At 44.4% G+C, this 26,716-nt stretch overlaps 1 protein-coding gene across 4 annotated transcripts; it reads left to right on the top strand.

Annotated features, from left to right (window-relative positions):
• MTF1 (metal regulatory transcription factor 1) lies at nucleotides 1-23,071 on the top strand. 4 transcript variants are annotated; one of them, XM_034413318.2, is made up of 11 exons: nucleotides 1-173; nucleotides 468-946; nucleotides 5,604-5,842; nucleotides 6,210-6,341; nucleotides 8,576-8,649; nucleotides 8,931-9,064; nucleotides 15,948-16,025; nucleotides 16,303-16,405; nucleotides 17,457-17,989; nucleotides 18,147-18,210; nucleotides 18,777-23,071. In XM_034413318.2, exons 2-11 carry the CDS (start codon nucleotides 518-520, stop codon nucleotides 19,181-19,183), a joined length of 2,193 nt encoding a protein of 730 aa, XP_034269209.1. In that variant the 5' UTR covers nucleotides 1-173; nucleotides 468-517; the 3' UTR covers nucleotides 19,184-23,071. The 4 variants fall into 4 exon arrangements, with proteins under 4 accessions (XP_034269209.1, XP_034269211.1, XP_087733023.1 ...); XM_087876897.1 differs by having other exon boundaries at nucleotides 22-291; XM_034413320.2 differs by lacking the exon at nucleotides 15,948-16,025.
• The last annotated feature ends 3,645 nt before the right edge of the window (nucleotides 23,072-26,716 follow it).

Genomic DNA, 26,716 nt, shown 5'->3' with positions numbered 1-26,716 from the left:
GGGCCGGAAGTACGGCGTCACGAGGGCTGGCCGGAGGCCGGAAGCGGAAGCGCGGCTGCCTGCGGAGACCCTGGTGGCGGCGGAGGAGAGCGGAGAGAACGTCGGTGGCGGAGGACGACCCAGCATCATGGCGGCGGCTCCGCCCGGGCCTGACCCGGCGCTGAGGGCACCCGGTGAGGCCACGGCCTCTGCAGGCGGCGCCGGGCCCGGCTGGCTCAGCGCTGCTGCTGCTGCTGCTGCTGCTGCTGCTGTTGCCGGGCCTTCGTCGTCGTCGGCGGGCCAAGTGCGGCGGTGAGGCCGAGGAGCCGGCTCTTCCAACCGCCTGGGTCCTGGGTTGGCCGGGGGCGGCGGGCCGGTCGTCCGGGTCTCGGGAGTAAACGGCGGCCCGGAGTCGGTTTCTGTTTGAGCGCGGCCTGTCTTCGTTCACGGTTTCCCCCCCCCCACCCCCCGCTTTTCCTCCTTTGCAGACAATCCGCAGCGTCTTCCTCCTGTGGCCGCCCCTGAACTCCACTGAGCCATGGGGGAGAACAGCCCACGGAATGTCATCTACTACGAGGTGGGGGAAGATGACTTGGCTCGAGATGACAAACTGATCAGATTCGATGACCAGAATGGCCTGGCCTCCCCTTCCTCCCGGACAGTCTATGACAGGACCACCGTCCTCATTGAGCAAGACCAGGAGCCGTTGGAAGAAGAGGAGGAGGAGGAGGAGGAAGAGGAGGAGGAAGAGGAAGGGCAAGGCCGGCATCTTCTGCCTTTCTTACAGGAGGATAGATTCCACTTGATGGCCGATCACGAAGGCATCTCCCAGGGCTACGTGCAGCACATTATTTCGCCGGATCAGATCCATTTGACTATCAATCCTGGCTCAACTCCCATGCCCCGGAACATCGAGGGGGCCACCCTCACTTTGCAGTCAGAGTGCCCTGAAACCAAGGTTAAAGAAGTAAGTTGACAGCTTAAACGAGGCCCTCTTTCCGAGAGTCTTCTGGAAGAAGTTCTTCATTGAAAGAATGTTAAAAACTTATTGAGGGTCTTCTGGTTTGTCTGAGAAAATTATTTTCTTTTGCATTTTAGGAGCTTAAAAATATGTCAAAATACATAAATTGAGGTGCCTAAATTTCTAAACCAATTTTGTTTTTCTATGTTTTTGTTTTTCTTTAATTTCTATTACTATTTCAACCAGTGACTCTGGACAACATATGTCATAAAACATAAAAATATATACTATACTTAGTCATGAGTAAAACTATTGCCATAGATATTAATATAACCAAGAAACAGGGCCCTTAACATACTCGGGCCCCAGGCTCCAACCAAGTTTTCACAATCTAATGGAAGGCCAGCAGGGTCATGGTCATCCCACTCTCTGAAGGAATGATATTCCAGAGGACAGGGAGAACCAGAGAAGGCACCTCTCCTAGTTCCCGCCAGCCAACATTCCTTGGCTGACGGACTTGTAACATGCCCACTTGCTAGACTAAACTGGATGAGTAGAAACAGCTTTTGTCTGCTCCTGAGTAATGTTTTATGGTGGATGTAAAAAAAATCTACACACACCTGTTAAAATGCCACATTTTTGAGATGTAAAAAAACCCAGACCAATATTAATCATTTCAGAATTTTTTTCACCTTTAATATAATATGTGAGTTGTGCAAATCAATTGAAAAACTGAAATAGTTTAGGGGGAAAATAATACAAAAGTACAGTAACATGATTGCATAAGTGTACACAGCCTTAAACTAATACTTTGTTGAAGCAACTTTTGATTTATGATGACACTCAAGCCTTTTGTGGTAGGTGTCCGTCAGCTTTGCCTTGGGAAACCCTCTTCAGATTTACAATTGGATTCAGGTCTGGGCTCTGGCTGGGCCATTCCAAAACTTTGATCTTCTGGTGAAATCATTCTTTTGTTGATTTGGAGATATTCTTTGGGTCATTGTTGTGTTGAAAGGTCATTCTCAGCATTTTAAGCAGAGGTCTGAAAGCTTTGTGCCCAAATTGACTGGTATTTAGAACTGTTCATAATTCCCTCCACCTTGACTAAAGCCCCAGTTTCAGCTGAAGAACAGCAGGCCGAAAGCATGTTACCACCAACATGGTTCACTGTGGGTGTAGTGTATTTTTGGCGATGTGTTTTGTGCCAAACATGCATTTTGGAATTATGGACAAAATTCCAACTCGTTTGCCCACTTGCTTTTGTCAGAAATGCAAAATGTAACTGGGCTTGGATGTTTTTCTTTGTAAGAGAAAAGCTTCTGCCTTGCCTTCCTACCCCATAGCCCAGGCATATGAAGAATAGAGTAGATTGTTGTCACACGTAGTAAACAATCAGTATTTGCCAGACATTGCTGCAGCTCCTTTAATGTTGCTATAGGCCTCTTGGCAGCTTCTCGGACTAGTTTTCTTGTTTTTTTCATCAATTTTGGAGGGACATCCAGTTCTTGTTAATGTCACTATTGTGTCAAATTTTCTCCACTTCTTGGTAATTGTCTTCACTGTGTTCCATGGTATATCCGATGCCTTGGAAATTTTTTTATACAGCTCCCCCAACTGAAACTTTCCAGCACTGAGATCCCTTTGATGCTTTGTAAGCTCTTTGCAGATGATGGCTTTTGCCGTAAGAAGCAACTAAATGTCAGAAAAATCCTACTAGAAAAGCTGAAATTTATATGGTTTGATCAGAGTCACCTTACTTGATGGCAGGTGTGTACTGTTTACCATCAGTTTGAATTTGACTGGTTAATTCTGAACACCGCTACACCCCTACTTTATAAGAGGGTGTGCACATTTAAGCAACCATGTTTTTGGATGTTTTAATGTTATTTCCCCCCCACCCCCAAATATTTCAGTTTGTTTTTCAATGGAATTATACAACTTGTATCCGTGATGGCGAACCTATGGCATGCGGAGCCCTACAGCCATACATGGCACGTGGAACCACACAGCTCAGCTGTAGTGTGCATGCGTGTGCCAGCCAGCTGATTTTCTAAAAACAGATCCACCCTGTGGGGTGGGGGTGGGGAAGGCCCATTTTTCGCTCTCCCCAGGCTCCAGAGGCTTTCTAGGAGCCTGGGGAGGGCAAAAAGCGCCCCTCCCCCCAAGGCCCTCCGGAGGCCAGAAATGGCCCGTTCTTGGTCTGATTTTTTTACATCTTAAAATCCTGGCATTTTAACACGGGTGTGTGTGGATTTTTTATATCTACTGCATATAGTACAAGTCTAATACATTTTTGTACCTTTTTAAATTGCTGCAAAATGCTCAATCACATTTCATAAAAAAGACAGGAGGCTTAAAAAGGGTTATAGGAATGTTTTCCTGATCAGTCAGATCACCTTGTTGTCTCTAAATTCTGTTCATGATTGATTATTGACATGTTGGCTTGGGAATTTTCAGTACTAAAATTAAGGGAAAGGATCCAATGATTGAGATAAGGAATTATGTTTAACAAGTTTTTAACGTAAATCTTTGAACTTTCGGTTGTTTTAAAATTGTAAATTCAGAGAGCAGTTCTCTTAGCTTCAAGTTTTTGGTTCAGTGAGAAGTTTAAAATAAAGTATTTCTTTTGCAGTTTCACAATAGGGTACTTGTCAAACATTCAAAATCACTTTCAAGCAAAACGTTCTTATTGCCACATGAGTTAAAAGTGATAATACTCAGTTTTTTAGAAAAAGTTAGAAGCACAGGTAGCCCTTAACTTCAGCCACTTGGTGACTGAAGTCATTTTGGTTGATGACTGCCTCCCTGGGCCATGTGACTTGCATGTCCGGTGCTAGGCAACTTGGCCGCATTTATGGCATTTAGCAGCATCCCACAGTCACATGACCATAAAGAGAAAATTCTGCCTGCCTTACCCAGGTGAGTAGGAAGTGTCTGTTAGGAAGAGGCATGGGGGAAACAGTCTTGCTAGCTGCTTCTCTGTTTTGAAACAACTTGCTCCCACTCTTTTAACCTTCCAGGGAATACGTAAGATCTGGCTTGTCTGGAAGGCTTCGATAGGAGCTGTCCTATTGTTTGGGGAGTGGGAATATACTCTTACTCCGCATTGAGATTTTATGCATACAGAGTGAGGCATAAATGCAATCATTCAGATTTCATATTGCATAGAAAAGGAAGCAAAAGTAAAGCTACTTTATGCAAGTTTTGTATACTGCATTCTCAGTATACCCATTACACTTCCTCCAAATCCTTCAAAGTAAATTGCTCACTGCAAACCCTGTTAAAGGTTTTCCTTTAATTTAGCTAACTGGGATTTGTAGTAAGAGCTTATCCCACTATTATCTGGACTGGGAGACAGGAGCTGGGATTTACATAAAGGACATTAGGTATGTTGAAGATATGACTGTGGAGGGATAAACTCTGGTAGTTCCAATCCACCCAGAGCTTCCATTTTGGAAATACGTGATGTGAGTATAGGAATCCAGTGTTATTTTTCACTGTATTTTGAAGCTTTCTTGAAATGCTCTCAATATCTGAGCCGCATCTATCCTTCATAGCTATGCAGCAAACTTTGTTGAGTCTTCACCTTTGTATTGTAGTGGATTCCAGGAGATTTTAGGGACTTCCTCTGCGTAACAATGACAGCTACTGACTGGATCTCCAAACTCGACATTAAACTCTGAAATGTTATTTCTGTTTTCCTCTTAGGTTTTCTTACTGCTCTTTTTCTAATTGTTTTAACCTGTAAAAATGAAGTGTTTTAATATTGTGTGTGACCAGCCATACGCTAAATAATAAATGTAGTGGATTGGTAACAGAAGGAAAGCCTCTTCAGAGAAATCTGTGTGTAGAGGACATAGACTTTGTCCATAGTTGATAGAGATTTCCCCCAATGAAACCTTAACTATATTTAATGAATGTATTTGTATATGTATTCTTTGGGCTACAATCTCAGCTGTGAACAAATCACTTTTACTGAGTATAGTAAAGCCTAATTATAGTTTCCTGTAGACCTTCCTCATCATCACGGTAATGTCATGTGTCCTCTATTCCTCCCCATAAGTAGATTTTTTTTTTATTTCTAAGAAGTCGGGAGTGAGTCTCATTTACACTAGGCAACTGGCCGAAAGGGATAAATGATGATTCATATGCAGTACTATGATGCAACATGTACTTGAATCAGACATTGTAATTTGTGTTTGATGATTCGTGACATTCACTATTTTTATATTGTAGGTTATGAGGGATGCTGTTAAAATGTCAGTTGCATTCACTGGAGACATTTAGGATAGTCTCTCAAGTGAAGTGACCTATACATTTCTTAAAGTTGCATAAAACAACCTACAAGGAAAAGTTGGGGAGCCTACTTTAGCATAGAGCTCACATTTAGCTATATTTTTCTTGCCTGCTGTCCTGAATCTAAAAGTCCTTATTGTGCCCCCTAATCCCCAAGCAAAGGGCAGGGTCGTGGGACTGTCTATGGACACAAACAAAGGAGGATCTCCTCTGATTCTGATCAGAGTGAGCAGCTTTATTTGCATAACACGCAAACAGAGTGCTGCTTTTGCTGCCTCCTGAACTCAAACACTTATTTTCTCTTCCAGTAGCTCTGTGAAATGGATTGGGCCAATATTGATTTGAATGATACTTGTTTTTCTGACAGGTGAAGCGCTACCAGTGCACATTTGAGGGCTGCCCTCGTACCTACAGCACTGCAGGCAACCTGCGCACCCACCAAAAGACCCACCGTGGGGAGTACACCTTTGTGTGCAATCAGGAGGGGTGTGGGAAGGCCTTTCTGACATCCTACAGCCTGAAAATCCATGTCCGGGTGCACACCAAGGAGAAGCCCTTTGAGTGTGATGTTCAAGGTTGTGAAAAAGCCTTCAATACACTGTACAGGTAAGAGGATGAATTTTGGAAATCTCACGTTCATCAGGAGAAATTACTGCTTACACATGGAGAGAGGGAGAGAGAGAGAGAGAAATGGGTACTCCTGGTTGAATTGACCAATGTCCTGATTGGTCCTGATGTTTTACTCTCCCCGCTCCCCAGATCTCTCACATCAGTTTTTGTAGCTCTTGCAGAATTTATTACCTGATGTACATCACCCACCCAATGTCTTCCACTAAAATGTTGGCTTTGATGGGTGTTTTCAGTGTGCAGAACCTTGGCCCAAATCTGTAATCATATCAGATGGGCCTTGCTCTTTCACTGCAGGGCATGTCTTGGATCAGAAGAGACATTCTCCAACCCCCTTCTTCTTTAGGTTAAAAGCCCATCAGAGGCTTCATACGGGGAAAACATTTAACTGTGAGTCAGAAGGTTGCAGCAAGTACTTTACAACCCTCAGTGATCTGCGGAAACACATTCGGACTCACACTGGAGAGAAGCCATTCAGGTAAGTTGTCTGGTTGCTGCATGAATTGCATTGTATCCTGGGCCATTTGCAAGGCTTTTAAACAGGCAGTGTACCATAATATCTGCTGGGACTTTTTGGAAGCAGTTTATTCACTGAGGCCTATAATGTGTAAATTCCCAAACACATTTCTAGTATGTACCCCTCTGGCAAATGTTGAATTATCTAGCAGAGTGCACAGCTTCATTTGTTCAGTGTCACTCAACATTAGACTAGTTTACCATAGAAAAGCAAGTAGTTTTAGCCTTTTTCATTGTGCAAGTGGAGAAGATCAGCCTGATGCAGACATGTCCCCTTCTGCAGAAGCTCAGAGGCATCAAAACTGCTCTTGGGTTTTTGGTTTCAGTTGACTTGATGGGTTGACTTTTACTGGTCCCAACGTACCCACACATATTCTGAGATTAATATTGGAGTCCTGCTTTACATCCCCATCTCAACCATTAGTTTGGTGGGTATGAAAGAGAGAGGTGGCCCTGCATACAGATTAAGGCAAACAATTTACAAGAAAACCCCCATAAATGATCATTCATGAAAACCCAAGTTAAACAAGTTCCCTATCTTTATATCATGGAATAATCAGGCCAGACTGGCAGTGCTGTGGTGACCAAATTCATGGATGAACACATATGCCTTAAGCAGCTCCTGAAAGCTTCATATACTTTAGGCTAACAAAAATTTCAGTAGCTGGAACCACATACTCAGATGCCCTCAGGTCACCCTCTAAATAGTCCATAATAGGTGCATACCATCAAGAGGGTCTCATCATGCGATCTCAGCTGAGGAGTTGATACATGTGGAAGAAGGCACTTGGACACTGAAGATAATCCAATTTCTCTACCATGTAGACCTTGCCATTCACACATGCCAGGCCTAGAGCCAATTCAATGCTTTCAGAGCAGATGCAAGATATTTATTGCATATTTCTGTTCATTTGCATGAGAATTCCACAGTTGATGTGGCCATTTAGGTCACAATTGAATCCCTTGCTCAACGAAGAAATCCAAATTAAAATGTTTTGTATCTAATATCTACTCCTTGCATCTAGTGGCATTAAAATGTTAAGACCTGGCAAACCCAACTTCAATTCCCCCTTATTGTAGAAAGTTAGTGGGAAACTTGGGGCATGTACACTCTCTCAGCCCAGCCCACCTCATGGGGATGTGAGAATATCAAGGAAAATTGCCATCTAAACCACTTGAGTTCCTGAAGGAAAGGCAGAATTCCTTCACCACCTCTCCACCACCATCTCTTTTTGGGTAATTGGTTCCATTGTAAAAGTGTTTTTATTATTAAAATACTCAACTGGAATCTGCCCTCCTGTAGCTTAAATTTGTTAGTCCATGTCCTATTCTCTGAAACAATAAAGAATATAAGTATTTGAATTCTATTATATCCCACAGTCTTCTCTTCAAAGCTAAAGCTGCTTCAATGTCTTTGTGGGTTTCTTCCCATCCTGCTTACAATCTTTTTGGACTGTTGCCTTCTGGCAGAAGATACAGAACAATTAAAACTCGGACCACACATTTTCTGAATAGTTTTTATCCCAGAGCTATAATTGCATTCAACAATGAACTAAAGAGCCACCATCAGTGAGCTGTTGGACAGCATTACTTGGTCTGTTGTGTGGATGCTTGGGTGGTTTAGGGGTGGGGGAATTGTGGTGGGTGGGAGTGTGTTTGGGGATTGTTATGTGTGTTGGACCTGGTCTTTGGGTGTTAAGTGAATTTCGTTGTATGTGTATACTGGGTATACACGTACAATGACAATAAAGTTATTATCACCTTTTTCTAAACATCTTCCAGCACTCAAGATAGGACCTGAGGAGAGAAAAGTGGACCTCTCCTAATTTTGAAACATTCCTTTTCACCGTTCACTCTGTGCTGTGGCATGATGTCATGCTGGGCACACCACAGAAATATCTTCAGACAACGCTGGCTCTTTGGCTTAAAAAACAGAGATGAGCACTGCCCCCTAAAATCAGTCACGGTTTGTGGGATAAAACCCATGGGGACACCTTTACTTTTTCATTCCTTTTGATGCAGCCTAAAACTGATTTGCCCTTTTTGCAGCCATATCACATATATTATTCTTACTCAACCTGGCAATCAACCATCGCTGTCACAAGTGCTCTTACAAAGCCAGCTTGCCTGAATGGAGCTGAAGCTGGCACACTTGCAAGGTTGCAAAGGTGTAAGCCTCCCTACTTTCTCCCATAGGTGCGACCATGATGGCTGTGGGAAAGCCTTTGCTGTTAGCCATCATCTGAAGACACATGTCAGGACACACACTGGTAAGACCTGGAGGACTTCTGACCCCTGAATTCTTTTACGGAGCTTAAGAAAGTAAACATGTTTGAGTGAACATTGACAGGGCCTGCTAGTTTTGATAAGGGTGTTGTAATTTGCTACATTAGAATTCTGCTTATTAAGAGCCTAGTTCTCATCCCCTGCAGTGAATTTAGAAATAAGTCTGTTGTAACTATTCAGAGTTGTGGAGCTGCTGGAATCCAGATATTGATGGACTTGTACCTTTGGTTTGATTGATAACGTCTGTTGATTTCTTCCACTATAGGTGAGAGACCTTTCTTTTGTCCCAGCAATGGGTGTGAAAAGGCCTTTAGCACACAGTATAGCCTCAAAAGTCACATGAAAGGACATGAAAAAGGATCCTCATACACTTTGTTCTCCAACAACAACCTCTCTGAGGTGAGTGTTTAGTGCCTCAGTTAAACATTGGTGTGCTTCATGGGTAACTGCATCAGCAATACTCTTAATCTTTTCTAGAAGTCCAGCTCCTGCAATCTTTGCAGCTGAAATTTCACAAGGAAGTATGAGTGTCAAGCAATACTCTGCCTCCAAAACAGGTTGATAATTAGATCTGAACAGTACTGTAAGATAATATTTATTTCTGATGCTAGGACTTTGGATCATATAAAAAAATAAATATAAATATAGGTAGTCCTTGACCTTAGACTGCATTTGGGACTGGATTTCTGGGAATTCTGGTTACAGTTAAGACACCCAGGTGAATGTACCCACTTTTACAACATTTTTTACAGTGGTCATTAAGTAAATCACTGCAGTTATTAAGCAAATCCACCATTGTTAACCAAATACTGCAGTCATAAGTGTGAAGTCATTCTTTTGAATCTATGTTTCTTGCCAGAAACAGGCCAAAAAATAAAATAAAATCACAGATCCCAGTCGTGACTATGGGATACCGCAACCAATTGCAAAGGTGAGCCAGTTATCGGGCACCCAAAATGTCATGTGATCGGGGGAGGGGATGATATTTTGCAATGACCAGGTGCTTTGCAGACTGTAATGCACCCATTCTGGGCCTGTGGTAATTTTGAACAGTCATTAAGCAACTTGTCATGAAACTTTGATTCAACGGACCAGTTAAGGAGAATGGAATTTCTATAAAGCCAATTATTCATTGAATGGCAAATGTGATTTTTTACCACAACAAACACACTTTTATCTGAGAAACCAACTCAACTTTATTTTTTATCATGAAAAAGCCAATGTTAGTGATTAGTTTGAAGAAAGTATCCAATTTCACCCATATTTGGAAACATGGTGCTTCAGCTTATGTCCTGAAGGCTGGGTTTTGTGATCAGAGGAGCAGTCAGGAAAACCTGTCACTGAGTATGATCGCTACTTTGTTTTGGGATTGGCAATTCCTTTTCCTCCTCATCCCTCGTCTTCCTCTTTCTCGCTGGCATAGCCTCTAGAAGTATCCAACCTGCTATCCCTTCATCTTCTAAGCAGTGTGAGTTCAATGGTTTTCCTTTTCCCATTCCTTCAACTGCAATTCTGCCTCGCATCACAGAGCAGCTCTTTTCCCCAGCTGTTTGCCAACATTGGAATTTTGACTGCTTTCCAACTGTAGCGAAGTTGGAAGATTTCTGACTGAGCAGTAGTATCTAAGGCCCTCTTATGTCTGTTTCTTCTTCAGATTGCCCACCAACCCAACTGTTTCTTCATCTAAAATGTTTTATTCGACAAAATCAGTCTCTGGCTCATAGGATAGGTAATTGATTTTAGCGGGCAAAACTATGCACTTACATTGTAAACTTTTTGAGTACATTTTCCCCAAAGAATGAATGGGAACATTGTCAACAGGCTCCATGTTTCCAAGGGACATCTTCAGCACCTCCTCTTGATACCACTTTCTGACTTCTGGCGAAGTTATGGATGATTCAGTCCTGAAAATAGACTATATAAGCCATCCTTCCTCTAAATTATAGTATCTAGGTGGCAAAGGATGAATTAGGTCTTTCAGCACTCCTTGCTAACACAATTTGCTAAATATGACTTATGTCACTGTGTGATCCATCAATATAAATACCCAAATCTTTTTCCTGCTGATCTTTTTGCCTGCTTATAATTTCAACACTGCTTTGATGAGAGCTCTCGTTTGCACCATTCTCATGATTTCTTGCCTGAACTGTCCTGCTCCAATTTCAGCTGTATTATTAGTAGCTTTATATTGTAAATTTTTCTTTAGCATATATTTTGCTTAACAAATATCAAACACTGTTTCTTTATACCATTCTCCAGTGCTCATCCCAATTCGGACTTTTCAACCAATACTAATTTTTGATTGGAATGTGTGATGCTCTATTTCTTTTTTGACTGCCTTTAGAGCCACTGCAGATTAAACAATATTTATAAAATATTTGCAAATGATGCCAATTTTATTTTAAAATTCTATCAATATGTGAGACAAAACACATGGACAGGGGATACCACAGTTGCAAATGTGCAGAAGCAATGGTTCTCCAATCTGCTTTATCAAACAGATTGTCTATTATTCTGGAGCAAAATCCAATTTCAGATTTTGCCCATTGCCCATGAAGTTGCCTGTATTGGGGTCGGTAAAACTGAGGCTTTACTGCATAGTCTCAACTTTATTCTTTTAATTCCAGCAGGATCCACAGAAAATCTAGCTAGAACTGAATGAATGAACAAGGAGAACAAGCAGGAATACTGGCAGGGGAATCCATTGGGTAGTGGAAAGAGTAAGACTATGGTCAGAGTAGAGTTTCCAGTTCTCAGCATTGCATTGACAAATTGAAGCTTATCAACAACTAAGATGAGAAGGACCTTAGAGGTTGGTTATTGAAAAAAATAATTTATACAATATTTAATACACAGCCCATTTCAATAAATTCAAGACAGCTAACACAGACATAAAAAGCTACTAAGTAATTTATTACTTATGCCAGCCCTCACCCTATAGGACCCAATACTCAATACTCCAGGTCTTGAGTATCTGCCTAGAGTCCAGGAGATTAAAAGCATCTCGACCCTCAGGAGGCAAGATCTTGCAAGATATGAAGGCTTCAAAAGGGAAGGTGTGTCACTAACCCTTACCTGAAACAGTGGGCAAAGCCTCTGCCATTCTTCTTTGACTCAATACCTTGAAATGTATTTGAATATAAGTAGCTTGAGTTGGTAGTTGGGCTGTTGGTCTGAGCTCCGAGCTTGGCAATTTAGTTGCAAACGTTTCATCACAATTCGAGGAGACGTTGCCAGTGCGCTTTGAATTGTGCTTATCTGTCAATCTAGTGCTCTGATAGTGGATCTCTCACTCCCTATCAACACTGATTGGGACTGGAGAAAGGAGTCAAAGCAGTGCAAAACTGCACCACTGGGCCCCCAACCCCATTGGTGGCCCAAAAGGATACCATGGCCAATGGTATTGAAGGCTGCTGTGAGGTCAGGGAGAGCAAAGATGTTTGCAGTAACATCATCCCTCGCTTGCCAGAAATCATCAGTAAGTGCGACCAGTGCTGATTTTGTCCCATAACCAGACGTGAATCCTGAATCCAATTAAAAAGTTGCATAGCTATTGAAGCCATATTTTAACATTTCTTCAAGTATAATATCATCCACATCCTTTATGTACAATTTCTCAGCATTCTTACTATTGAATTTTTCCTTTTCATCCATTTTTTCTTGGACATTAATTACAGCATTTATTTGAATTCCATTTTTTATATATATCACTGTAATTTCCATAGAAAACTCCAAAATATGACTTATGGTATAACCTCAGTTGCATCCCAAATAATTTCATCATTTTTATTTTTAATTTCATTTCACTTTGTTCCTTCTTTAACTTCTTGGATCCACCTTCAAAAGAGTTTTTTTTTTTATTTACACCAAAAACATTCTACATTTTCCTGCTTGTTTAATTTAACCCTTACTTTGTCTTTTTTGACTGCATACTGTCTTTCTCTCTAATTATTAAAGTATCTTTTTCTCATCCTCAGTTTTTCTAACAGTTACTCACTTGGATGCTGCTTTCCCTTCATCCACAGCCACTTTCTCATCATCATTCCACTTTTTGTGTGAATTCACACACTTGAATATAATTCTGTTTCAAGCAGTTTCCACATCTGTTCCTTACATCCAGGACTTTTCATGTATAAGGTAAAGGTAAAGGTTCCCCTCACACATATGTGCTAGTTGTTCCCGACTCTAGGGGGCGGTGTTCATCTCCGTTTCAAAGCCGAAGAGCCAGCACTGTCCGAAGACGTCTCCGTGGTCATTTGGCTGGCATGGCTAAATGCCAAAGGCGCACAGAATGCTGTTACCTTCCCACCAAAGGTGGTCCCTATTTTTCTACTTGCATTTTTTATGTGCTTTCGAACTGCTAGGTTGACAGAAGCTGGGGCAAGTAATGGGAGCTCACCCTGTTACGCGGCACCAGGGATTTGAACCACTGAACTGCCAATCTTTTGATCGACAAGCTCAGCGTCTTAGCCACTGAGCCACTGCGTCCCCCAAGTACATTACTGAATACCAATAAGGGAGAATACTGGTAGCTCAGGGTTGAAATGAGGGGTCCTTGGTGCTCTCTGAGCTTGATTATTTTCTTTCAGACATTTCATTACCCGAACTAGATAACATCATCAGGGCTAGTTACTCCTAATTGCAGCAGACAGTATTAGATACTAGATTATCTGTAATGAAGCACCAGTTTCATAAGCATGTTCCTAAAATAGTGCAAAATGAAGTAAAATATATGGAACTAAAGCTAGAATGGGGATTTGGGATAGATATGATTTATTATATACTGCTCTATCAGTGACAGCCAGTATGGCAATGGACTTTTAAAAGCAGTGAGACTTCTCTGGAACAAATAATCATCAAATCTGTGATCACTTAGAGAGAAGCACATTTATAATCAAATTAACAATTGTTTGTCAAAAACAGATCATGCCAGGCAAACCTTATTGCATTCTTTGATGAAGTGATTAAATTAGTGAACCAGCAAACTGCTGTGGAAAAAATTTATTTGGGCTTTAGTAAGGCATTTGATAAAATAGACCACAATCTATTATTCGATATGATAGAAAAATGTGGGTCAGATAGTATCACCACCAGATGGATTAGTAATCATCTCCACCTGTAGTCCTTAATGGAATTGCATCTACATGGCAGGAAGCATGCAGGAGGGTACCTCAAGCTTCTGTCTTTGGCCCAGTGCTTTTCAATATCTTCATAAATGATTCAGATGAGGGGATAAAAGGAAGTCATCAAATTTGCAGATGACACCAAGCTGGCAGGAATAGCCAACACCCCACAAGATAAGCTCAGGATCCAGAAGGATTTTGACAGACTGGAACACACTGGACCCTAGCTAAAAAAATAAAATACACTTAGGCAAAAAAAAAAAAAAATCTAAAATGCAATGGTATAGAATAGGTGATACCTGGCTCATAGCAGTAACTGTGAGAGGGATCTAGGAGTTCAGGTGGACAACCCCTTTTTGGCAGCTGCAGAGTGTTGCACACTATTCCCACACTTGGAATATTGAATCCACTTTCCATTGCTACAATATAAAAAAAGATGTTGAGACGCTCGAAAGGTTTCAGAGAAGAGCAACAAAGATGATTAGGAGACTGGAGGCTAAAACACAAGAACGATTACGGGAATTGAGTATGTCTAGAGTCTAATGAAAAGAAGAACTAGGGTGACATGACAGCAGTGTTCCAATATTTGAGGGGTTGCCACAAAGAAGAGAGGATTCTCCAAAGGCAGGAAAAAAACGAATCCAGAGAACAAATCTAGAATTAAGGAGAAATTTGCTGACAATGAGAACAAAACAAAACAAAACAAAACATGATTTTAAAAAAGCAACTATATCTGACTGCAATATAAGAAGTGTTTAAACCTATTTTTTACCAACTGACATTTTAACTTTTCAATTGCTTTTAATGAAGAAAATAGTCACTTTGGAAGCAACTTGTTTTGTGGGACTTATTTAGAATTCAAGGATATCACTGTTGTCATTTATTTGCCACTTTGCAAAGAAATATTTGACCCTCTCTGTTTAGGCTAACAATTTGCTTCGTAATAATAAAATACCAATACCCATGACAACTTAAAGAAATATAATCTGATTTTAGTCTTCAATCTGCAACAATAAGTGTTTTTGTTGAAGTAAACGAACCATACATCTCTTGTAAAATTATTTGAATGACAAGGGCTTCCACAAGTCTGATCAATATTTCAAAGAGACTGTAAATCTGAATTTCCAGAGGAAAGGATAGGAAGGAGTGGTGGGCCATCCTTCCTACCTCCTTTTGGGTTACGTAGGCCTTTGGTGAGGGAAACAAATCACTTCATTGTGCTTGGCATCTTTGATCCTTATTTTTTTATTGATTTTATTGTCATTTCATTGCTGCTGGATAGCATCAGCTTTACCAGGGAGATCAGACAGAAAACATACCAGATGAGCTAATTCTACTTTGTTGTAAGGCTACATTAACCGAATCTTGCAGGTCTAAAAGTACAATTCTCCCACTATCATCTGTATAATCTGAGAATTTAGGGAGGGTTCCTTTGGAGCCTCTTGCTCTGCTCACTATGCAGCTGTGGGCTATGCCTGTTTTTATTGGAAGGCTCTTTCTTCCCTAGGCATCCTCTCTTCACATGATCCCCCATGGTCTTTCCATCATACCATTATAGGAACATATAAGTTCAGATAAATGTTTTAACTTCTTTGATTGTTGTGAGCTGCTCAGTCATTTGAGAGTTGGGTGGCATACAAGTATAAGTAAATAATCATTTTATTTTTGTATAATCTCAAAATCATGCTTGTAAAAATAAGGAAGTCAAATCCCTCCTACTTCGACTTGCCAATGTTCTCTCTCTCCATGCCTTTTTCTTTTGATTTGGCCCCCTCTAAAGTTGCTGGCTCCTTCCTTGGAGTTGGGCAATTCACTGTAGAATCCATGGCAGGTTCATCACTTGTGCCGTTTTCTGTAGTTCTCTTCTGCTCCAAACTCTCATTGAGCAATCCCTTGTGTTTTACAAAAACCAGAAGAATCTTTGGTCGGTGCTGACTACTGCATATTCTGAAGTGAAGGGTCTGATGACAATTGAAAAGTGTGACATCAGAGATGGACTCACAATTGTGGCTGTAATTTGGGGTTTAGGAGATTTTGGCCTTCTGGACCATTGGCTGTGTTGGATGTGATTGACCAGAATGGGGCAGGAGGCACTCAGTTCCCCTGCTTTGTTCTGAATGCTCCTTCGCTTAATTCAGGCTCCCTCTCCTCTTCTGCAGGATACAAACCACTCACTCTGCCTGAGCGACTTAAGCCTTATGTCCACAGATTCAGAACTGCGGGATAATTCAGATCCAGTAAGCATCTCTTGCCTTTGGTTATAATAGCCCAGTAGAGGGTGTCTGGTATATAAGTAGCCTCTTGCCATCTCTTTGGAGGAGGACTGTGCTCTCCAGTCAATGATACTTGTCTATCATGCTGCAGAAAGCAAGCTGGCTTATTGGATTTCTCCAGCAGAGTACTGCGAACAGCCTGCTCTTTGTTATCTTACCTGGGCCTAGAGCCAGTGCTGGCGCTGAGCTTGGGCACCAGATCACTGAGCTGGGATGCCTTACGACTGTTTCCTTTATGTAGACACATAGACAAGACCTGAGTACAATCTCACCAGCAAGCATCTTCGAGTCGATGTTCCAGAGCCCGGAGCCTCCTCCAAATCAGGAAGACTCTCAGCACACAGGTACAAGTTCACTTGGCAACATCATATTAGCAGTTATCTTCAGATCTGAGCAAACTGTCCAAGGCTCAAAAAGAACTGGCTTGGCAGCCTCTCAGAGCCCAGTGCAGTTACGGAAACTGTATCTGTGAATAGAAGGAGAGATTCCATGTGCTGTGCATCTAATGCTCTGATGAAGAAAGGTGTTCTTTGGTAGCAGTGAGGAATCTTTGGGCTGGACTGCCTGGAAGGAAAATGTTGCCACAGGCAGACTGAGGTGGGATGTATACAGGCCTGCTTTACCAGAGTAGTGTAGGCACAATAGTGTGACCTCTCAGTGTTGTGGTCCGCCAGCAGCCTTTGGAGCTGGCAGCGGAGTCGGACAGTGAGGAGGCTGGGGAGGAACATGGGCCAGTCCTGGAGTCTGGGGAAGGCTCGGACGAACCTGCGTCGGAGGCAGAGATGGGGCCAGGGCCATCTGGAAGTTATGCGCGGATTCCAGAGCCTCCAGAGTCAGATATCAGAGAGCCAGAGGAACAGGAGTCTGTTCCTAGTGTGCGCATGCGCAGAGCTGCCAGAAGGAAAGAACATTTAAAACTAAAGGGATGACTCGGGAGTAAGGCCTGGAGATGATTGGTCCCTCCCATAAGGTTTAAAAGAGGAACAAAGACGTGGGCTCTGTGCAGGAAAGCAATGTTGTTAATTCTGTTCCCAGTCGGCATCTCTGTTTGATTCTGGAATCCGTGTGGCTTTGCCAAGTAGATCTTTGGCAGCGTGTCAAGGGAGATAAAGGTTGGTGATTATCCCAAAGGACACTTTGCAACTAATTGGGACTCAGCTGTGAATGAACGTAATTCACAGCTGTTGCAATAAAAGAGGTTTTTAGGACTACTCAGGAAGCCTAGGTCACAACACTCGGAAGGAAGCAGGGCAAAGTTTAAGAGAGGGGCATCTTTCCCATGCAGCTGTGAGAGCATCCAGCTGTGATTTTCCTGGGTTCCATCAGGATCACACACACACACCCCAGGGCAGGTCTCAGGATAGAGATTTGATGGTCCCTATGCTTGCTTGACAGATGCCTTGATGGGAGATTTTGATGGCGATACCCAGCTAGCTCCACCAGCCCAGCCAGCATCAGGAGAGTCTGCGCCCTTATCTCTGCCGCTTGTTCTCCAGCTTGGCATTTCTGAGCCTTCCCTCCAAGCACTGCCTCCTGCATCCACGGGTGCTCAGCCAGCAGCATACAGCACCCCTGCCAGTCTCCTGCAGCCTCCAGAAGTGCCTCCTTCTAACAGTACACTTTTGGCAGCCAATCCCCAGGGCTTCCTGCACCACCTTCAGAGCTCTGCACAGCCCACTGGAGCTGGGCTTCCTGGAGTCTCAGAGGTCACCTCTGGACCCGCAGCTGCAGGTGCCCCTGAAGTCCTGCCCAGCGGAGTTCAGACTGTGCCCGTGGGAGGGGGCCCTGCGCTGCCCAGCAATCCCAGGGTTACCGTCGCCCCCTCACAAAACCCAGCCATTTTTCAGTCCAGCATCATTATGGGAGAACAAAACCTCCAGTGGATTTTAAATGGTGCCACTGGGACACTGCAGAACCAGGAACAAATGGTAAGTCTCAGAGGCTTGAGGGGGTTGTGTGGTCAGAGCTGTGTAGGATTACAAGATCTCAGAGTATTCTGCAGTGATCTTTATAACACTGTAGGGAGCCGCAACCTCTCTCCTCACAGGCTTAACCCCCCACCCCACCCCCGCTTTTCTTTCCAAGCCACAGCCTCCTGTTGTAGAGAAGGTCTTCTTCACAACTGCTCTCCCTGTGACTGGTGGTGCAGGTAAGCCACACGGCCTGAACTCCACATTCTTTGACCACCACCCCTCCCCAAAGAAAATCTGCTGAGAATGGCAGGGAGGATTTGGGGGTGGGGGGTCTGACCAGAGGACTCTGGTCTTGAGCCATGTGATTTGAGGCTCTCTGCATCTCCTTCCTGCGGGAAGCCCACTGATTGATAGGTGTCCTTCTTACTAATGCAAAACGGGGGGCCCCACCATACACTCTGAGAGAGGGAGGGGACATTAGGGGCTTCGCTAAGGAGAGCAGCAAACCTGTGGGTTGAAAGGATATTTATTTCCATGAGCATGGAATTGATGCTAGATAATGCAGTTTCTGCCTCGGGAAGAGCAGCCGAGCTCAGGCTGCAGCCTGAGATGTCTGACCTTAGCAGCAGCTCCAAGCTTGCGGAGCTACCTAGAGGGAGGCGATGTTGCTAGCTAGCAGCAGTGATGGGCATGGGAACGGCCCTCCTAGAAGAGCCTTTTCTCTGAGCCTGGCTTCATGGGCCATTCTCAGAGAAGCAGCTGGGGCCTCTCCATGGAGTGATAGCTTTCTCTCTCTCTCCAGGGAATCCGGTGCAGCAGATTGGCCTGAGCGTGCCTGTGATCATCATCAAGCAGGAAGAGGTGTGCCAATGCCAGTGCGCCTGCCGAGACACAAGCAAGGAGAAAGCCGGCAGCAAAGACTGTGCCTCCCTCTTCTCGAAGACCTCGGGGAATCCCCCGGCACTAGGGCCGCAGGACTTCCCCAGGACGGTGGCCAGTACGTCCACTGCTACTGCTACTTGTTCATCTGTGTTGCCTCCTGCTGGCCAGCAGAGCCACCCGCCTGGGTCCCAGAACCAGTCCCTAAGTGCCATGGAGGCCTCCCGCTTTCTTTCTCTCCAGAGCCTGGAGATGGCCTCTACTCTCGTTCCCCTTGAACCTCTCTTACAAGGGGAAGAAGGACTTGCCTTGGGCAGCAACTTCCCTTAGGGAAGCCCTGGAAAGCAGCAGCAGAGATGGGTCAGGGCCAGCTGCCCCGGAACGTGTCATGGGATCCCTTTCTCCCAAGAGGAGATGCAGCCATGGCAGCTCTGCCTGGTTTGTCACTTTGGCTCATAGCAATGTGAGCGTAGGAATTGGTCACTTTGGAAGGAGGGGTGGGCAGGGCGGGGGCTGCACCTTGCTTTCAGGAGGGTGGAACGGAGTGCTTCTAGGCCTGGGGGTGATTCAGGGTAGGGACCCTGTAAGCAGGGAGGGGAAAGAAGTCAATGTTTGTGTGAAAACAGGGAGACGGGGGTGGGGGGTGGGGTGGGACCTCTCCTAGCAGCAGCAGAAGCAGAGAGGCGTGGAGATGCCCTCCCCATGGCCTCCTCTGTCTGCTAGCTGTAGAAGGCAAAGGGTGCGCATCACGATCAGACTTTGCACATGAGTAAAAGGGCTGCTGGCTCTTTCATCTTACCTTTCTGCCCTTCTTGGCAACCAAGTGCACTGCATGGGTGTTTACATGAATTCAGGGGCTAAAAGGATTTGCACTGTTCAGCTTTATCAGAATGACTCTCTCAGCATGGAGCAGCTCTTGCTAGAAAACGTTCCTCTTAGATTGGCTGACTCTAGGGGGTTCAGAGAAGTGCTCAGGGGTCTCAGCGTTGGTCCAGTGGAGACTGAGGAGCAATCCAGCTCTTGGTCTGGCAAAGCAGACTGTCCTTCCTTCAGCAGACTATTGGGGTGCAGTGAGACAGCCTACCTGCCCCATCGGGGAAGGACGCCTTTTCTCTCTTAACTTACTCAGGGTAAAATCCCAGCATAGAATGCCTGGACGGTTTTGGGAAGTCTCCTTTCTAAAGTTTTGTACATGTTTTTATTTTGTCACATCCACTGTGTTTGGTTTTTCTAGTAATCCTCTTTTGTTCCCAGGACAAATGCCCATTGCTCAGAATGCCCCTCCAAGAGCTTTTCTCAAGCTGAGAGGCAGGCAGGGTGGTCACAAAGCAGAGGTGGAAGAAGCAGGGTCATTGCCACCGTGACGTGGCTGTGGAGTGGAGGCGACTGCAAGGCCTTGCAAGGCACCTTGCAGGTTCCAGTGCTGCTTTTGCAGCGGGACAAGCCGGTTGGTTGCTGTTCCTCTGCGACTGTCTGCAGTCCATGGGCATTTCTGATGCTCCACTCCCTCCTAAGCTAAACACAGACGAGAGCCTCCTGAACCTTGCCCTTGCCTGTGAGGCTTGTGTAGTTACGGTGCTTCTTGTTAACTTTGGAGAGCTACTCTACTGTCAGTTGGGGTGGGGCTTAGACTAGCATGTCCCTGTGTGGATTTTGATCACGTGTTATAAGAGCGTTCCCTTTGCTTGATGCTGCCTGTTGGAAAGGTTGCCCCCACCTCCTGCCCCCTCGTGACTTTGGGAGCCAGCTGAGCCTGTGGGCTGCTTATGGGCTGAGGGTTGAGTAACTTAATTGTACCAAGACTCCAGGGAGTAAAGAGTCCCAGTGGACTTCATCTCAGCTGTGTATTGAGGGTGGGAGCAAGTTATTAGAGCAGGGCAAGTAGTCAGTTTCTGGGATATGGACTTCAACTCTCAGACTTCTCAGCAGTGGTTATACAGGCTGGGGAATTCTGAAATTGTAGTTCATGAACATGGAAATGACTAAGTTTTAGAAAAACCTGCTCTGGAGTCTAGTGTTTTCTGGCAGTTGCGTCTGCTATTTAAGTTTAGGGAAGGAATATAGTTCACTGGGGCTGATCTAGTTACACTTGCTGGCCTCTAAAATGCACTTTAGTTCTCTTTCAGCTGACGGCTGCAATGTCATTTGTAAATAACTGTTCACAGTCCTTGGGTATTTCCCTCCTTTTTGTTCTGAGTAAAAAAGTATGTGATGTGCAAAAAAAAAAGTACTTAACTTCAGTGCAATACATTTAACTAGAAGTGTCCACATGCACTCTGTGAGTGTGGTTATATGTCTGTATATGTGCGTGCATGCGCACAAGTGTGTTTATGTGGGATCGATGGAAGGGGCGCAAAACCATCACCCTGCCCTTTTCTGACTTACGCATCTTTAAGCAAATGTCCAGTCTATGCAAAACCTCCATTAGTAGCCTGAGCTGAACGGACTTGGTAAGATAAGAATCTCTCCAGTTTTTGTCACTGCTTGGAGACCTTCTCAGCTCTGTCCTGCTCCTCATAAGGGAGGGAACAGGCTGCTCTTCGCTGGTCATGAAGCTGTTCTGAAGACGGTGCCCTGCTGCCACCTGCCTGCCTTATTTCCAAGACGTTCCAAAATTTCAAGGTACCACCAAGAGACAGGTTAATCTTGGAAGAGATGGCAGTAACATTGGTGAGTTCTTATCTATTAAAGCACAGGAAATCTTGTTTGGAGCCTCTATTGGACCAGGATGTAAATGCTACTCTCCTATCATATCCTTTGCGTTCGCTTCAAGTCTAAAAATAGCATCTTCTGTTTTTAGCCAATATTTCCTGCTAGTGAGGGCTGGTTTTTCAACTTCTGCATTGTTTATTGTTTCTGAGCTTTGGAGTCTGTTCTGCACTGAAAAATGCCAAGGAAACTGGATATTTTTATGTATGGTGTGTCTGTGTGTTTGTGAAAATGGGTGGAAATGGTATGTTATCCACACTGTGTTTTCAATAGTGTGCACGCCGGCCAAACCCAGTTTCTATGCAGTGGACACTTTCAAGTAAATGCATTATATTTTCCTTATCACTTGGGTGTTTTAGTTTTTCTTCCCACATACAGTCTTCACTAGTAAAGTCCAGGGAAGAATGATTATTGTTGTTGTTCTTATTTTGAAATATGTTATTTGAAGTTTTTTCTTTTGTTTTGCAGTGTTATTTCTTTCCAAATACTAAGATACTGGCTTAGATGATGTGGGCAAAAGACAAAGTACGTTTTATCTAACCAGTGTCAGGATTTAGGAGTGGAGCTAGATGTGGGACTCTACTGAATATCAGAAAACAGTCTAAGCCTCTCTTCCGATTTTGGATTAGTCCAAATTAGGATTAAGGCATACCAGGAAATAGGTATCTCCCATTGTTCCAACCATGAAAGTTTCAGATGCACCTTTTCCTGTCGGGGAGAAAAACATCAACTTGTGCAAGTTGGGGGGAGAGAAAACCCTTTAGTTGAAGAGAAGTGATTTCCTTCCTTTTTTCCAGCAGGCACTTTCCCACAAAGAACGATTGATTGCTTCCTAGAGTAAGGAGCCTGGAGACTCCAAAGGTTCTCAGATAATTTTTGAAAGTGCCTTCCTGAGTCCCCTTCACTTTTGGACTGTGATCTAAATCTTCATGATCAGACTCTGGCTGGGTTTCATGGAAGGTTAGCCAGTTTATGAAAGGCTTAACCACTGCAATGCACAACTGCTACAGTTTGGTTAGTCTTCGGTTGGTAATTGATCAACCCATTGTGTTAACTCATGATTTGAGGTGGTCTGTGAATTGGGTGAATTGAAAGATCAGGTTATGCATGTTGTGGGAACCCTGCCTCAGTGTTGCTATGGCTAAACTCCACAACCTCGGAGGACACGATGGGGAGAATTTGAAGTAACCTGTTTCTCTCAGGAGTACCTATATTATGTTTAAGCACATTTAGTTTAACTATGAAACCTGGGATCAAATATCTGTGCATTGAGTGATGTGAAGATGCTCACTATAGGTACAGTACTTCCAAAGGAAGAGCTTTCCAAAACACCAGAAGAATAAACAAAGTTGTATTTTTGAAGAATGTAAAATGTGAAATAGGGTTTGCTACCTGCTCCAGTTTGTATAAAATTAATATTGTACTTTGAAATATCTGCAAGGAATTAGAAAATAATTTTTTAATTGAAGGCAATATTAGTAGCAATTAAATATTAAATGCTTATTTAAATGTGGTGCCTATGGATGATTTCTTTCTTCAATAAATGAATTACTGGGGAGAAGATACATGCCAATTCCCATGCCATTCACTTAGATGGCAGAAAGCGTGCCGAGCCATTCTGTGGGCCTCCAGTCAACAAGAGGGGGAGCACTGACATTGGACTACAAAACAACTAAAGTTGGAACACCTTTTGCCTCTGCTTGAACAGGGAGCAGCAGGATATCCCAATTCTTTTTCACCTGCTTCTTCCAGTGTGCTTTTGTGGGAGCTAGTTTAAACTGCTGGAAGTATCCTAGGCCATCTGGACCAGAATCTCAGCCAGGTGCAGCAGGAGGCTGGAGTCAAATGGGAATCAGAGCACTCATTTCTCATATGGAGGCCTCCACTGTTTTCTTTCATAATATTTTCATCTCCAATTTCTTTTAGTCTGCAGAATATAAAAAACAGCAGCTTAATATAATCATAGGGATGCAAGGGATCTTGGAGGTCTTCTAATCCAGCAGGCAGGCAGACCTTATACCTTCCTTGTCAATATTTTCTTGAAAACCTCCATCAATGGAGCATCCACAAACCCAAAAGGCAAGCCTCAAGGCCCCTTATCTTTATTGCTCTTCACTATGCACTTTCTAGGGCCTTAGCATCTTTTTTGTATCGTGGTGTGTAGAGGTAAATGGTTATGGGTGTCAGGCTGTGTGCAGCAAACTGCCTCGCCTCAGATGCTATGTATCTTGCCTGCTTGTATGATCTCATTCTGGCTCTGATCTGCATTATCTCACCTTGCCTTCACCATCAGGATGATGGCATCTTAAGGGGGGCGAATAGTATTACCAATTAAAACGCTGTTGCTGGTTTGCCTTTTCTGCTTGTAAAAAACTATAAAAAGCAATAAACACTGTGAAGGAGAGAGACATCTTTGCACAGAGCAAATGACTGGACCTGATTTCTACAGTGGTGACTAGAGTTGGACTCAGTATTCCAAGTGTGGCTTCACTAGCGCAGCCTCATTAGCTTTATACTATCCCTCTGCTGATGCAACCTAGGACTGCATTGGCTTTTTTGGTGGCTGCATCATGCTGCTGGCTCATACTTAATGGTGGCCCATAGGACACCTACATCCCCTTCACAGTTTACTGTTGAGCCCCTATTCTACACTTGTGCATTTCGTTTTTCCTGCCTAAGTGCAGGACTTTGCTTTTCTCACCACTGAGCTTGTTGCATTTATTTTATTTTATATCAAATTTATATACCGCCCTTCTCCCTAAGGACTCAGGGCGGTGTACAGCCAAAGTAAAAACAAAAACTACAAACATTAAAATACAATTAAAAAGATATATAAATATTTGGTCCCATAATTAAAAGCAATGACAAAACAATTAAAAACATTTTAAAAAGTGTTAGGCCAGCCCGGCTTGCTGGAAAAAAGGTTTTAAGGGCACGGCGGAAGGCACGGAGGTCTTGGATTCTCCTTATCTCTGGGGGCAGCTGGTTCCAGAGGGTGGGTGCCCCCACAGAGAAGGCCCTCCCCCTGGGGGTCACCAGCCTACATTGTTTGTCTGATGGCACCCTGAGGAGGCCCTCTCTATGGGAGTGCACAGGTCGATGGGAGGCTGTCGGTAGCAGCAGGCGGTCTCGAAGATATCTAGGTCCTATGCCATGGAGCGCTTTAAAGGTGATAACCAACACCTTGAAGCGTGCCTGGAAGACCACTGGCAGCCAGTGCAGCTCACGCAGGAGAAGTGTTGTATGGAAGCGCCAAGCAGCTCCCGTAACTACCCGCGCGGCCGCATTCTGGACCAGTTGGAGCCTCCGGGTGCCCTTCAAGGGGAGCCCCATGTAGGGAGCGTTGCAGTAATCCAGGCGAGAGGTGACGAGGGCGTGAGTGACTGGGCACAGGGAATCCCGATCAAGAAAGGGCCGCAACTGGCGGATCAGGCGAACCTGACAAAAAGTCCGCCTGGCTACAGCCGTCAGATGTTCCTCCAAGGACAGCTGCGTATCCAGGAGGACTCCCAGATTGTGCACCTTCTCCGAGGGGGCCAAAGACTCGCCCCCAATAGTCAGGGATGGAGTCAACTGACTATATTGGGATGCCGGGAACCACAGCCACTCAGTCTTGGAAGGGTTGAGCTTGAGCCTGTTTCTCCCCATCCAGATCAGCACAGCTTCCAGGCACCGGGACATCACTTCAAGGGCATCGTTGGGGTGGCCTGGGGTAGAGATGTACAGCTGGGTGTCATCAGCGTACTGATAGTACTTCATCCCAAAGCCACGGATGATCTCGCCCAGCGGCTTCACATAAATGTTGAACAGAAGGGGTGAGAGGACCGACCCCTGAGGCACTCCACATATGAGAGGCCTCGAGGTTGACCTCTGCCCCCTGTCAACACAAACTGCGACCAGTCTGAGAGAAAGGAGGAGAACCACCATAACATGGTGCCCCCCATCCCCAACTCTTCCAACCGGTGCAGCATGATACCATGGTCAATGGTATCAAAAGCCGCTGAGAGGTTTAACAGGGCCAGAACAGAGGAGCAACCTCTGTCCCGAGCCCTCCAGAGATCATCTACCAATGCGACCAATGCCGTTTCCGTGCTGTGCCCGGGCCTGAAACCTGACTGGAACGGATCTAGATAAGACGTTTCCTCCAGGTACTGCAGAAACTGTCGTGCGACCACACTCTCAACAACCTTCGCCACAAAGCAGAGGTTGGAGACAGGACGATAGTTGGCTAATACTGCCGGGTCCAGGGAAGGCTTCTTGAGGAGAGGCCTCACCATTGCCTCTTTCAAGGCCGTGGGGAAGTAACCCTCACTCAATGAAGCGTTGATAATTCCCTGGAGCCAGCCTCGTGTAACCTTCCGGGAAGCCAGTACTAATCAGGAGGGACACGGGTCCAGTAGACATGTGGCCGCACTAAGTCTCCCCAGAATCCTGTCCACGTCATCGGGTCCCAGAGTCAAACTGCATAGGGCCCAATGCTGCTAAATCTGCCAAAGTCCTTCTGAATTTTGAGTCTATCTTACTTAAAACTTCAAGGAGACAACATAGAAATTCAGCATTTGCTGTGTTTGCCACCTAGAACACTGTACTTTGACCTACAGATGAACATAGGAAGTCTATAGGTAATCCTTAATTTACAAGCTATCTTTTAATGAACATTGCAATTATGCTGGTGCTGAACAGAAGGATTTATAACCTGTACCCCAGATTATGGCTGCTCTAGCACTCCCACAATCGCATGACCACAATTTGTATGCTTGACAAAGTGGGAAGCTACAACTGCCTCACACCCACCTATCTTCTCTCTCTTGCCCTGTTGGATTTCTTGGGTCTATTTCCCATCTGGCCTTGGGTCTCCCTTCCTCTGCTACACATTGCTCTACTTACCTCTTCTGAAGATTGCTTTTCCCAAAGGGAATCGGGCAATGTGATACGTGGCCTTACTAAGACAGAAACTCCCTGGTGCTGTCCTGAAGCAAGTGCCATTCTGAAAAGCAGCTGCTATCTCAAACCAAGCATTGTGGGGACTCCCAAAATGTCCCTCATTTCTGAAATGGCCCAAAGCCTTGCAATTCATCAGCTGATTCTCTTCAGAAAGGCGATTTTCCAAGATCACTTTTTCAACACAGCATCAGCTAATGTGATGTGTGGCCT

Source organism: Pantherophis guttatus, chromosome 10 (assembly GCF_059756535.1).
Source record: "Pantherophis guttatus breed Tessera chromosome 10, ASM5975653v1, whole genome shotgun sequence".
Taxonomy (NCBI): domain Eukaryota; kingdom Metazoa; phylum Chordata; class Lepidosauria; order Squamata; family Colubridae; genus Pantherophis; species Pantherophis guttatus.
This window is presented reverse-complemented; position numbering and strand designations above follow the sequence as displayed.